The sequence below is a fragment of the Antechinus flavipes genome, chromosome 4, assembly GCF_016432865.1.
Source record: "Antechinus flavipes isolate AdamAnt ecotype Samford, QLD, Australia chromosome 4, AdamAnt_v2, whole genome shotgun sequence".
In the NCBI taxonomy this organism is placed as follows: Eukaryota; Metazoa; Chordata; class Mammalia; order Dasyuromorphia; family Dasyuridae; genus Antechinus; species Antechinus flavipes.
Window position 1 is genome coordinate 224,988,543 of NC_067401.1, and position 14,797 is coordinate 225,003,339.

A 14,797-nucleotide genomic window follows, 5' to 3' on the forward strand; every position below is an offset into this window, starting at 1 on the left:
ATCTTGGTATTTAATACAAATTACAAATTCATTTTTCTGAGAGCCAAAAATTAACTAGATTAAATGTCCACCAATGAGTATGCTACTAATAGGGGAAAAGGGGGAAAAAAAAGTCAAGAAAGGAAGGAAAGTGAGAGATGGGGCAAAAAGAATAAAGAAAGTAACAGAAAAAAAAAAGAAAGCAGCACATATAGATAAGTAGTACAACATCAACAAGTGTCTCATGTGTCATTACTCAGACCACTGCCATAGCAAACCTGCCTGAGAACAAGTTTGTGAAATTAGTGTTACAGCTATATACACAGTGTATATACTATGTATATACACAGCACTTCAAAGTTATGAAACACCTAACAAATTATCTCATTTTATTCTTACAACCACCTCATAAGATAGACATTACCTCCATATTTTAGATAAAGAAAAGCAAGCTCAGAAGGGTTGTTATTGCCTATGATCACATAGCTATTAAGGGTAAGAGGTTCTAACTCAGATATGTTCCAACTTCAAGTTCAATTCTTCCACATCATGCTGTCTCTTCAAAAGGATATCCTTATAGATCTCCCAGATTTACATCACATACCAAAACCAATTTTTTAAAAAATCAGATACATACTGGATTTGTCTCTCCAAAAAATCAACTCCAATTGTTTTCTTGTAGTCTTTTGTAAAAATGCCTTTGCAATATCGCTGAATCATACTTGATTTCCCAACAGCTCCATTCCCAACAACTACCACCTTGATGGCCACTTCCACATCCTCTTCCAACATTCTGAGTTGAAGATATATTTTGGTATCAACACTAATTTCAGATACCTAGATTTTTTCTCTCAAATCTGTTAAAAAAAAAATTCATCATAAGGATAAAGAAAACAACTAAAAAGTCCACAAAGGAAAATAATTCCAACTTCTGTATATATGGATATATATATCAATATTTAATGACACAAAAATATTACTTAGTTTTATCATGCAACACCGTAATTTAGATCCTGCTCAGTTTTTTTTAATGAAATCTAATAAAATCTATTACCTATTTTGAGGTCCTGGCAATAAGAACAGGAAAATGAGAATGATTTTTGAAAATCTTAAAATCAATGATGTTGAAATTCCATTAGAATGAATATTATTACCAAGAAGAGTTCTATAAAATAAAATTATAGCCATCTGCTGGTCATTAGCTGTTAATAATACTTCTTTGCTAATTTTATTTCAATGAAATGAATTTTCTACAATGAATAATCCACTCCAAGGCTAAGCAAGTAGCAATCACACTGTATAACCCAATTTTGTACTACCTGCATAACTGTCAAGAAAAAAAAGAAATCTAAATTTTCTAATTTCCTTTGTCTTTCTAGTTAAAGTGATTCTTTAATACTATCTCCCATAAAATATTCAAGTAATCACTACTGGGAAAACTGAAGCAAATTACAAAACTACTCAATAAAACTCACAATTTCATAAAATGAATGATTCCTGAACTTAAAAGAAATGGAGATACAAAGCAGATGAGCAACTCCCTCATTCTCATAATGAATTCAAAGCACTTCCCTCACCCCCCACTTTTAGAATTCAATATAATAAACTATGTTTCATCTTAAGGTCCTGGAGTTATTTGAAGCAATGAGTGTTTCAATATAAAAAAGTCAACTTCAATAAAGTAGTATCCAAGCAAACCCTGTATAAATTATTTTTACCCATATCACATAATAATTTTAAAAAACAGTAACTTTTAAAATATTTCCACAGATACCCAAAGTCTTATACATGCTCAAAATAGTATACATGTATGTATTAGAGAATAGTTTTTATCATAAATTAGATAAAGAACATACAAAATATATGGAGAGGAGACAGAAGAATTTATATAGCAACCTGGCTTTCTGTACTACTATATTATTATACCACAAGAAATAATTAAGGAGATGGTTTCAGGGAACCTCAGAAGACTTGTATGAACTGATATGAAGTAAAATAAGCAGAATCAAGAAAACAATTTATACTGTTAAAAAATATGAAAAATTAAGAATTGAAGGCTACTTATGGACCAAAGACCTATAGTACATCTCAATTTTCAGTGCTGATGGTGCTACGCTGATTAGTGATAAGAACATGATACTAGACAATGGGGTGAACACTTCTACTAGACTATTCTCAACAGATTACCACCAATCAATGCTGAAATTCAAGTTGAAATCAATCATTCCCTAGCTGAAGTTTGAGTGAAGAAAATATTTTGAATGCCATTAGGCTACTTTCATTTGGTAAAGCACCTAGGTGTTAATTCTATTGCAGGTGAAATTTATAAGGGGAGTTGGGGGATAGGGATGGAGATGTCCATTGCTCATGCAAAAGCTAACTGAAATTTTCTGAAATATGACAAAAGGAGGTTATGCCCCAGGAGTTCAAGGATACTTCCACTGTCCATCTTTATAAAGGTAAAGGAAACAGATTGCCCTGTGACAATCTCAGGGAAATCTCTCTCAGTGATTGCTGATAAGATTCTTGCCAAAGTCCTCCTTAATAGGTTGACCCTACACTTGGAAAAAGGTCCTCTATCTGAGAGCCAGTGTGGCTTCAGAAGGGACCAAGGAACAGGAATAGCTGAAATGTTGTTTACTGCTCAACAATTCCAGGAAAAATGCTAGAGATCTGAATACAACATTTGTAGATCTAACCAAAGTCTTTGATACTGTCAGTCACAAGAGGTTATAGAAAATTATATCAAAATTTGGATGCCCAAAGTTCAGAATAGTATATCATGATAGCTTACTTGCCTGGATTTTGTTTAATGGACAATGCTCTCAAGTTTTCCCAGTCACCAATAGAGTGAAACAAAACTGTCTATTTGCTCCCATGCTTTTTTTTTTTTTTTTTTTTTAGCATGACTTTTCAGCCATGTTGTCAAATGTCTTCAATGAGGATAAACATGGAATCAAAGTCAGCTACCACACTGATGGCTTATTCTTCAATTTGAAAAGGCAACAAGCTAAAACCAAAGTGGGCAGTATGTTGCTATATGATTTTTTATTTGCAGATGATTGTGCACTCAATGCAGCCTCTAAAGCTGAGATGCAAAAAAGTATGGATCAAGTTTTTGCTGCTTGTGCTAATTTTGGCCTAACAATTAACACCAAGAAAACGCAGGTTTTCCATCAGCCAACACCACATCATCAGTTACAACAAATGCTGTGGATAAGTTTTCTTTCTTTGGCAGTCTAGTTTTCACACTGATAAGGTCCACAATGATAATGAGATCAACAAAGGCATTTTCATAGCTAGCTCAGTTTGGGAGATTCCGAACAAAAACAAGGGAGAGGAGAGGTATTTGACTAACTACCACAGTGAAGGTCTACAAAGATATTGTGCTGACTTCATTGTTGTATGCCTGTGAAACCTGGACAGTCTAGCAGCGCCATGATAGGAAACTGAATCACTTACATTTGAATTGTCTTAGGAAGGTTCTGAAGATCACCTGGCAGGATAATAAGATAACAGAAACTGAGATTCTTTCTCCAACTAAACTGCCAAGCATTCCAACTGTACTGCAAAGAGCAAAATTCCATTGGGCTGGCCACAATGATAAAATGCCAAATGTACACTTACCAAAAAAAAATATTATATAGAGAACTCACACAGCGCAAGCTCTCACAAGATGGTCAGAAAAAGTGATACAAGGATACCCTCAATGTCTCTCAAGAGCTTTAGAATTGAGTGTATGAAATGAGAGACATTGGCACAGAACCACCCAGCATGGTGTGCCCTCATCAGAGAAGGTGCTATGCTGCTCTATGAGCAAAGCAGAATTCAATAGTTCAGAAGAAATATGAGATACACAAAGTTAAGAGAACCTAACCCCAAATGTTCATTTTTGTGGCACAGCATTCTGAGCTCATAATGGTCTAAACAGCCATAATTGGACACATTCGATTCTAATATATTGATGTCATTTTGGTCTTGAGAACAGAAAAACAACCACTAACAAACCAAAATAGATATCAAGTAAATGGGATGGGAGTGTTAACAACTAGAGGATAAGATAAGTAAAGGATCTTTTGTAGGAAGTTAACAGTTGAGGCTTCAAAAGAAATAAGAATTCTAAGAGATAAAGAAAAGAAAAACATTGTAGTCTGGAGTGAACAATGTACATGTACTGCCTGTGCAAAGGCAGGGAGATAGAATACCAAGTTTAGGATAAGTAGCCCAGTTTGGCTAGAATATAAAAGGAAATCAATATGGAAAAATAGACTAAAGTAATGAGGTAAACTGTGTCCCTCTGATCTTTTTTTTGGGGGGGGGAGGGGTGGACTTAGGTTAGAGAGAAACCCTAAAATCTCAACCCCTTTCCATCTTTTTTTTTTTTTTTTTTTTTTTTGCCAAAAACCACGTAAAAACCTGTGACAGTAGCTTGGGGACTCCATTGCTGCTAGGGTAATCTCTCACCCCTCATTTCTCACATCTCAACAGTAAGATTGTGAGAGGTTTTAAATACCAAAAAAAGTTTATATTTTTTCCTAAAAGCAAAGGGGTTCTAAAGAAAACTATATAGTCAAACCAACCTGTGTTTTAGGACTCTCTTTGGCAGCTATGTGGATGAAAGACTGGACAGGGGAAATACTGGAAGCAGGGATATCTATCTGGAGCCTGTTATAGTCTCTAGAGAGAGGCATTAAAAGCCTGCACTAAAGTTATTACTGCTTGTGTGGAGAGAAGCAGATGAATGAAGAGATGTTACAAAGATGGATTAAAAAAAACAAAAAAACTTGGCACTGAATGGATTATGGGGAGCTAAAAAAGAAAGAACTGAATATACATTATTATTTTATAAGACATGATGAGCATGTAAGAAACGATCAGCAGGATGATTTCAGAGAGATCAGAGACTTACATGAACTGATGCTAAATGAAGTGAGTAGAATCAGAAGGACACTGTACACAGAAACAGCAAGATTATGTGATGATCACTTCTGATAGATGTGACTCTTTTCAACTGTGAGGTGATTCAGGCCAATTTCAATGGTCTTGTGATGGAGAGAGCCATCTGCACTCAGAGAGAGGACTGTGGGGATTTAATGTGGATCACAACATATCGTTTTCACTTATCTTATTGTTGTTTGCTTGCATTTTGTTTTCTTTTTCATCTTTTTTTCCCTTTTTGATCTGATTTTTCTTGTGCAGCATGCTAATTGTGGAAATATATATAGAAGAATTGTACATTTTTAACATCACTAGATTACTTGCTGTCTAGGGGAGGGAGTGGGCAGAAAGGAGGGAAAAAAATTTGGAACATAAGGTTTTGCAAAGGTGAATGTTTAAAGTTATCTATACATGTTTTGAAAATTAAAATTATTAATTAAAGAAAAATAGAAAAGAAATGATGAGCAGGCTGATTTCAGAAAAGTCTGGAAAGACTTACATGAGAAAGAATTGAAGATGACATTAGGATTATAAACTTGGATGACTGGAAGAATTGCGATATGCTTAAAAAATGGGAATGGGGGAAAAAGAGAACAAACTCCATTTTTTACATGTCTGTATAAAAAACTTGGGATATCCAGACAGAAATATCAACAAGCATCTTATGATGCAGAACTGAATCCCAGAGAAAAGAGGGCTGAATTAGTAGGTTTGAGAGTCATCTATAAAGAGGTAAGTATACTCAGTTGACAAGATGTCTCTTTATATCTTCTCAGTGAAGAGGGTCCAGGACATTTTCCTGTAACATAACCAAGTATCATAGGTAGGACACAGATGATAAGCCAGCAAAGATGACTGAAAAGAGTTTGGACAGGTGAGAGGAAAACCAGGTATTATTTAAAAAAAAAAAAAACAGCTGAGCAAAAATATATAGGAAGATTGAGTGATTAAGAGTATAAAAGAATGTATAAATGTTAAAAGTTAAGGTATGAAAAAAGACTATATGCTTCAGAAATTAAGGAGTCATTGGGTAATGTTACAGCAGTCAAATGGTAAAGTCATAAACCAGATTGCAAAGGAATAAAAATGAATGGGAAGGATGGAAATGAAGGCTTTTTTTCCTAAGAGACTGACATGAATGGGAAGAGATATATGTATTTGATGATAGCTTGAGGTTAAGACAGGATCAATTAAAGTTTCTTAAAAAAAAAATGAAAATTACTGATTTGCAGATCATTCTTGTTCAAAAAAATGTTTAATAAAGGCTTGTTTAACAGAATCAAAAGTTGATCATGGACTGGAAATGGTGGATAAAAAGATTTTGAAAATATAGAAAATGAATATATAAAATATATATTTCACAAAAATAGAGATAGAAAGGAGATTGTATAATATTATAAAACCCAACACAACTGGAATAAAACAGCATGAACTTATGTAGCAGTAAGATACTAGCATAACTATAGGAAGGAATGATTTTATAGAAAAGGTAGATTCCTAAGCTTGGTAGTTAAATTACTATTGTCTTAAATTTATCTAATTTAAATTTTCAAGTTTTTTTTTTTTTTTTTTTTTTAAAGGAGAGTACACCTGTATTGTTCTTCTAATTTACTTTTTTTCTACCAACTTTAATTCCTTTCATATTTACAGCTCTCTCCCTATAGATGCTGGTACATGCATCACAACCATATGAACTTCTAGGGATAGTACTATCTCATTTTTCAAGGCTTTAATATTCCATTTTCCAAAAAAGCTGAATATTTTAATAAATATTATTAAATAAAAATATTTTTAAAACCACATTCTTTTTTTCTTAGAAATGTTTCTGATAAAAATTCCATACATCTGATACCAAAATAACTTTCTCAGGAGACTTAACAAAAAGAAATACGGTAGGGATTAGAACTATGATTTTATTACTACAGGGAATTTCTTAATTCCCTCTACCTAGGTAGACCCTTTCTCTGAAACTTTTAGTGTTAGGGCCGGAAAGGTTAAATGATTTGCTCAAAATAGCAAAGTCAATAAGTGGAAGAAGTGGGATCTGAATCTACATCTTTACTCCAAGGCTCTAGACCAAGTGTTCTCAAACTATGGCCTGCCGGGCCAGATGCAGCAGCTGGGGACATTTATCCCTCTCACCCAGAGCTATGAAGTTTCTTTTGTTTAAAGGCCCACAAAACAAAGTTTTGGTTTTTACTATAGTCTGGCCCTCCAACAGTCTGAGTGACAGTGAACTGGCCCCCTATTTAAAAAGTTTGAGGACTCCTGCTCTAGACACTACACTATTATGCCTTAAGAGAAATCCATACCATAGATAATTAAAAATCCATTGCTTTAATTTAGATATTCTTTAAACACAAAAATTATACTAGAAAATAACTTAATACACTCTATACCTTTATAATAATCATTCAGACATACATCTTTTAAAGCACTTACACAGTAGAAGTTTTCCCACTTTAAAATAAGAATCCCCATTCTTGAAGTGTGCTTCTTTTTTACAACTTCCTAGAAATCTTTAGCTTTTTTCTAAGCAAGGCTCAAGGGCCACTTTGTACATAAATTTTTTCTGCCTCCTGGTCCCAAGTTAAATATTCTATTTTTGAAATTACTTTGTATTGTTTCATATATATTTTGCACTTACTTGTGTATGCGTTGTATCCCCCCAGGAGAATGAAGGTTCCTTGAGGACAGGGACAGTTTCATTGTTTGTCTTTGTCTCCCCAGCACCTAGTACAGTGCTTTGCAAATAGCTGGCAGTTAATAAATGTCTGTTGAATTGAACTGAAATACCACTGCTGCAAGCCTGAGACACGGAGGAAAAAAAAGCCAAACAACTAGGTGAGAAAACTAAGACTTAAGAGACTTCTAATAGAAGCAAGTACTTAAATTTAAAATGGAACCTTGAAACATTTAATTGCCAAGTAAATTATCCAACATTTCCCATGTATCCCCTTTTTTCCACTAATCCTGAACTAGGATAGTTCAAGTCTTTTTCAGTTCTAAATGATATTTTACTTGGCAATCTTATTAGCTTCCATGATTTCAACTATTATCTCTTAAGCAATCTGATCTACTTGCCTATCCCTAACCTCTGTCTCAATGTCCAATCTTGTAAATCCAACTGTTTATTAGATATCTTGAATTGGATATCCTACAGACATATTAATCTCAACATGCTGAAAATTTAATCTTTCCCTTCAAATCTCCCTTTTCCCAAACTTCCTTATTACTGCAGAGGGTGCCATCATCCTTTCAGTCATCAAAGCTTATAACCTAAATGTCATTCTATATTCATCACTCTCATCTCATATTACCAATCACTTGTCAATTCCTATCATTTCTACCTTTTCCCTCCACCTTTACAACATTATTTCAAAAATGGAATTTGCCCTGCTCTCCTCCGACACTGCCCCCACCTTGGTGTTATCAACTTAAGATTGAAATATTACAATAATTTGTTGGTTTGATCTCCTTGCCTCAAGTTTCTTCTCACTTCAGTCCAACTTCTATTCAGCTGTCAAAATGATCTTCTTAAAATGCAGGAAGGAATAATATTACTTCCTTTATTCAATAAACTCTGGTGACTTTCTGATAACCTCCAGGATCAAACATAAAATCCTCTGTTTGGCTTTACAAGTCCTTTTTATCTGGGCCCCCTTCTTACCGTTTCAGTCTTCTTATCCTTTACTCCCCCTTTATACACTATGATCCAGTAACCTTGTTCTCCTTGCTGTTCTTCAAAAAATACTCCATCTTTAACTGCAATTTTGATGATTGTTTGCAGGACTTGGGTTGAATCTGGGGTTTCCAACTCTATGTAGCCCTTTGATAAATAACATTTATAAAATGAAGAAGTGGGAGCAAACGATCTCTTAAGGTCCTTTCTAGCTCAAAGCCTATGATCCTATAACTACTCCTCTACCTTCACCCAATCCTACCATCCCAACTTACTGCCACTGCCTATTATAACTTTTGCTCTCTCTTTTCCATTAAACTACATCCTCTCCAGCTCCACCCCATCCATAACAGATTTCTATTCTATCAAAGTCCCACAATTTCTCCCAAGCCCAAGAATATTACTTGTTTCTTCACTGCCCCTTTTCAGATTCTTCCTTGCTTTTATCACTAAGCAGTCTTTCCTCATATTCAGATTCTATTCTTGATACAGATTGTTGCTATAACCTACATTCATCTAGATTATTTTTCCTCCTTTCTTGTATTTCAATCTCTAGTTCAGTCTTCTTTCCATCCTCACTCTTGCTCTCATGTTTATGGGCTTTACTAAACACCCTAATAAACCCTTGTTCGTTAACATTTTCAACTCACATGGTCTCTATCTTCACTCTACCTCAGGAAATAGGATTGAATTTCTCACAATATTCCAAACTATCTCACCAAATCCTGAACTATAAAATTCTCCTTTATGATTATTATCTCCTGTCCTTTCACTTGTCCCTCTTCCTCATTCCCAAACCTAATTTTTATCCTCACTTTTCAATTCATCACTTCCCTCTTTGTTTTACTTTTTTCCCTTCAGAGTTTTCTAAGTATAGTTCACAGAATATCAGACTTGGAATGGACCTAAATGGCCATCTAGTCCAAAATGCATATAAACATGAATCTCCTCTCAAATATCACCTGTCTTTGCTAGTCTCAAGTCCTTCTGTGAAGATCTCTAGAGAGAAGGAAATGATTACATACTTAGGTGAACCATTTCACTTTTGAATAGCTTGACTACTATACCAATGAATGAAATCACATAACCTTTTCTAGTAGATACACTGGTCCTCACTGTTGCTTTCTTTTCTCCTCCAAGAGATCTGTGATCATACCAACCAAAATGGCTGTTGCAAAACTCCTCAAGGTTCATCATAATCATTCTCTCTCTGTCTCTTGATAGGAAATCTGCCTTACCTCGCCTTATCCACAGCAGAGAATATTTCCACATCATTTTCAATCCCGATTGCTGCCACCATCCTCCTCTACTTTGGCTTTTTTATCCCCTTCCATTTTTCTTTTCTGGGAACTTAACAATAGTCTTTCACTCTACTTACTGTCTTCTTACAAACATGTCTGGAGCTTTCCTACTTTTTAAAAAACTTTACTTGAACCTACCATCTCTTTAAGCTATTATGCTTATACACACTTTTCTACCAAACTCCTATAGAGAGTTTCACTTCTATACTTGACTTTCTCAATATCCACTTATTTCTTCCTACCCCACCATGGTTGGATTTCCAATGCTACCACTTGACACAAATTAATCTTTCAAAAGTTAACCTATAGTTTATGTTCTCAAATGCAAAAGTCATATTCTATTTTCAATCTTCACTCTCCTTTACCTCTCTGCAACTTCTGAGTGTCAACCAGCCTCTCCTCATAGAAATTCTCTTTGCTACGCTTCCCTGATACTGCTCTTCTGATTTCCCTTTTACATGTATGCTTAGTCTCCTTTGCTAGGTCCTCATTGAACCCTCTGCTCTTTTTTCCATCTTAGTGGTATCACCTACTCTCACAGGTTCAATTATTATCTCTCAGATGATACACACACACACACACACACACACACACACACACACCCCAAGTCTTCTTCCTTTGTCTTCCAGATTCCTGTCCCACATCTTTTTAACTTCCTGCTGAATACCTCCCTCAATCTAGATTTCATACTGGCAAATGAATCTTAAAATGAATTAAACTGAATTTATTAAAATTCACTTAAAAATGTTCCCTCTCCTATGTATTCCTATTTTCTTTTAGATGTTACTCAGATATGAAATGTAAGACCTCTTTACCTCTTCTCACTATCCAATCCTCACTTCCCACATAGCTGGCAAATTCTAGAACCTATTTCTACAACCTTTTTTACACTCCTTTCTCATACAAACACAGCTACCACCCTCTCTGTGGATACTTACTGCTTTCCTTCCACTTTACTACTTCTCTTAGCTTTTTGGCCTCTCCCTTCATCAATCCATCATCCCTAATGTTCCCATTTCAGTCCCTTCCTCACTAATAATAACTAATAATTCTCACTTCCTCACTAATAATAACTAATAATTCTATAGTACTAGTTAGGTGCCAAGCACTGTGCTAAGCTCTAGTCAAATGTTACCTCATTTGATCTTCACAACAGCCCTAGTAGGTAAATGCTATTGTTATATCCATTTTACAATTGAAACCAAGGGAAAAAGAGGTTATATGACTAATTCTAGTTGACACAATGAGAAAGCTTCAGAAGTGGTATTTGAATTTAGGTCTTTCTACTCCTGGCCCAGCTCTCCAACCACTGCTGCCTTTCAGTGTCTAGAGAACAAAGTACATACACAACTTAGCCTAGTGGTCTGGGTATAACCTACTTTTCCTTTTACTCTATACCTATTCACAAATTCCAATAAAATTAGACTACTAAATTGTTCCCTAATTTCATGTTATATTCTCCTGCCCCCCCCCCTTTTTTGTGCTGAGGCAATTGAGGTTAAGTGACTTGCCCAGGGTCACACAGCTAGAAAGTGTTAAGTGTCTGAGGCCAGATTTGAACTCAATTCTTCCTGACTTCAAGGCTGGTACTCTATCCACAGCACCATCTAGCTGCCTCAAGTTTCCATATCTTTTAAAAATTTTAATAGTATATTTTCTAATTACATGTGAAGATGTTTTCCAACATTCATTTTTGTAAGATTTTGAGTTCTAATTTTTTCCCTCCCTTTCTTACCTCCCTCTTCCCCAGGACAGCAAGCAATATAAGTTATATGTGTATACATATTTTTAACATACTTCCAATTGAGTCATATTGGGAAAAAAAAAAAATCAAAACCAAAGGGACAAAAAAACAAGGCAAAGAAAAAAAAGTAAAAATGGTATGCTTTGATCCACATTCAATCTCCATAGTTTTTCTATGGATGTGGATGGCATTTTCTATCCAAAGTTTATTGGAATTGCCTTGGATCATTTTAGTGTTGAACTGAGGAGCTAAGTTGTCTATCATAGTTCAGCATCATACAATCTTGCTGTATACAATGTTTTCCTGGTTCTTTTTGCTTCATTCAGCAACAGTTCATGTAAATCTTTCCAGGCTTTTCTGAAATAAGCCTGTTCCATTATTTCTTATAGAATATTATATAGCATTATATAGTCTATAGTATTAAATATTTTCACAAGAGTCCACATTTCTCCATATCCCTGCTTGTCAACAATCCTAAAAAAGAAACTTGATTTATTTTTAAAAAATTCTATCAATGTAACCAACTAAATTTTAATTTCAATTATAAAGGATCATAGGAACTTTTCTGTCACTCGTAAGTCTTTATTAAAACATTCTCAGTCACTTTTTAAGTATCACCTTAGTTATTATGCCCTTTTTTTTTTTTTTTGCGTCAACCTACAACCTCCTTAAAAAGTATAGCTCAGAAGCCATCTCCTCCACTAAGCCTTCCCAAATCTCCTAATTGAAAGGGAAGTCTCCTTTGTTTTAATACAGTATTTCACTTCTATTCTTTCTTAGTCGCTATTATTATATCCTACTTGTATACAGGTCTTATTCCCTATGTAAGAAAGTAAAATATTTGAAGGAAGAGACTGTTTTTATATCTGCATCCCTAACATTAATAACATGTCAAATAGTGGGCACTTTCAATTCTAAATTAAGTAGTAATCAAGCATTTCTAAACATCTACATGCTATGCTGGAACAAATACAAAAATTCAACAGTTCCTGCCCTCCAGGAGCTTACATTCTACAAGGGGAGAAAATATATTCCTGTATAAGAGTATGCAAAATAAATACAAAGTAATTCCTTTTTTTGAAATAGGAGGAAAGGCAGTGGCAGGTGAGGGTGGGGAGAATCAAGAAAGGAGGTAATTGAACTGAGTTTTGAAGGCAAAATAAAAGGTGAGGAAATCCAGTAAAACTAGGAGGAAAGGTCAGTTTAGCTGTAGCATAGAGATTATTATATAATATAGCTAGAAAGATAGGTTGAGGCCATGTTGACAAAGGTTTTCAATATCGGAGGATATATTTGATATTGGAGGAAATAATCCCCGAAGGCTTTCATGGTAAGACCTCTGCTTTAGGAAAATTACTTTCATAGCTGTGTGGAGTAACAATATTTATCGTCTATAATACTGAATATTTTATATAAAATGGTATATCAAACTAACTGATTATGGAATAATTAAAATCCTTAGGATATCAATGACAATTATTTACATAATCTAGTTTATTACTCTTTACAAATAAAGTTCAGGGTACTCCCATTTTACGGACCAGCAAAAAAAGAAATACAGATAAACTACCTGAGATGCTACAGGTTGCCTAATTTCTACCACTACACTTAGTATTAGACTAGACTTTCCAACAATTAGGCATGGTTCTTACAAATGCGGTCAGATTTACAGTTAGGGAAGGTGTCAAAATACTTATAAGGATTAAAGGTTGACAACCAGAAAACATTGGCCAGTTTTGTGGAAGGGACTGAAAACCATTTTCCACAGCTACATTTATTTAATATAGGTAGGAGCTATGTTAATACACAGAAGCCAGGTTTTATCTATACATTGATAAAACTTTGCTAAACAGTTACTTTTTAATCTTAGTTCAATCTCAGTTTCCCAGTCCCGGGGAAGTAAAAGTAGTCCCGCTGACCAGAGCCCATAGCACTCAGCCTCTTTCACTGACCTCGGGGCAGGATTTTTCACACCCAGAGAAGCCTGAGATAGCCTCAGGTCCCTCATTCGGATTCTCGGGGCTCCAGAATGCCCAAAGAAGCAGAGCAAGTGAGAGAGAGGCAGGAACCGGGACCTAACGGAGTGGGGCGGGAAAAGACCAGTCAGGGCTTGGGAACCTTTCCTTCATTACAGACGCCAGGAGTACTGGCTCCTTTCCGGGTGACATGCCAGGGTTGGGCCGGAGGGATGGGGGTGGGGGGGGTAGGACCGTAGATGCCGGGAGCCGCCGCAGGGGGGACCAGGCAGGCTAGGAGAGGCAAGAAACCCGGCTGCTAGGCAGCGTAGGGCGCGAGGTTTGGCAACGGAACTGCGGCTGCCTCCAACTCTCAAAACCAGACCTCCAGTCCCGGCGCCCTAGGGGGCTTCGGAGGCGGGGCCGTCGCCACTGCTGCCTCGGCTTACCTTCCCTCGAAGGTAGTTTCCTTCCCCGGAACCCCGCGAGAACTGCTAACCCCGGGCAACGCGGGAAACCCCGCCAGGAAAAGAGGCCTAAGTGAAGGAAGTAGCCCCCACTGAGAAAAGAGCCGTCCCCCATGGAGAAAAGAGCCGTCCCCCGCTCCCTCGCCCATCTGCCCGCCCATCAGTTGCGGACTCACCCGCCCCAGCGAGACCAGTTCCTTTTAGTCGCAGTAGCGGTCGCGGCACAACTACCACCGCCGCGGCCGCCTCCTCGCGCACCCGTCTAGACTGGCTCACTTTCAAAAAAATGTTTAACGATAACTTTATTAATACCTCGAGAACGTAAACAATGATGTTCAGGGGCTACTCCAGCTGCGGCGGCGGGAGCGGGAGAACCTACTCCACGCCATCAGCAAACCTGCCCGTACTCCCGAGCATGCGCAAACCGTCGCTCGCGCACGCTCAGAACCGAGTTGCTCATTCTCTACCTCCTTCCAGTCCCTTGTTTCTCCCCCCTCCCGCGCCCCATGGCCTAAGGCGTTGTTGGGGAGGAACCCAGGAAGCAGGGATTCCTCTCCTTGGGTTGGGGTTTGGAAAGAGAAGAAAAAGAAAGCCAGGCCTGAATGAGAGTGGAAACTGGTTGGGAACGGGGAAGGGCTGTCGGAAAGGTAGTAGAAACTTCAGCTGCCTCTGGCTTTACCCAAGTCCCCAGGGAAGACATAACAAAACACCCTCTTTGCAAACACAGAGTG

At 36.7% G+C, this 14,797-nt stretch overlaps 1 protein-coding gene across 4 annotated transcripts in view; it reads right to left on the reverse strand.

Annotated features, from left to right (window-relative positions):
* The window catches only part of RAB23 (RAB23, member RAS oncogene family), a 45,229-nt gene extending 30,752 nt beyond the window's left edge, over window positions 1-14,477 (reverse strand). Inside the window, exons 1-3 of one of the 4 annotated variants that reach the window (XM_051997194.1) lie at window positions 14,379-14,477; window positions 7,565-7,726; window positions 617-836 (exon numbers count right to left, since the gene is read on the reverse strand). In XM_051997194.1, the coding sequence (XP_051853154.1) occupies window positions 617-771 (155 nt within the window). In that variant the 5' untranslated portion in view covers window positions 772-836; window positions 7,565-7,726; window positions 14,379-14,477. The other 3 variants (XM_051997195.1, XM_051997197.1, XM_051997196.1) reach the window with 3 other exon arrangements.
* Window positions 14,478-14,797: the final 320 nt, after the last annotated feature.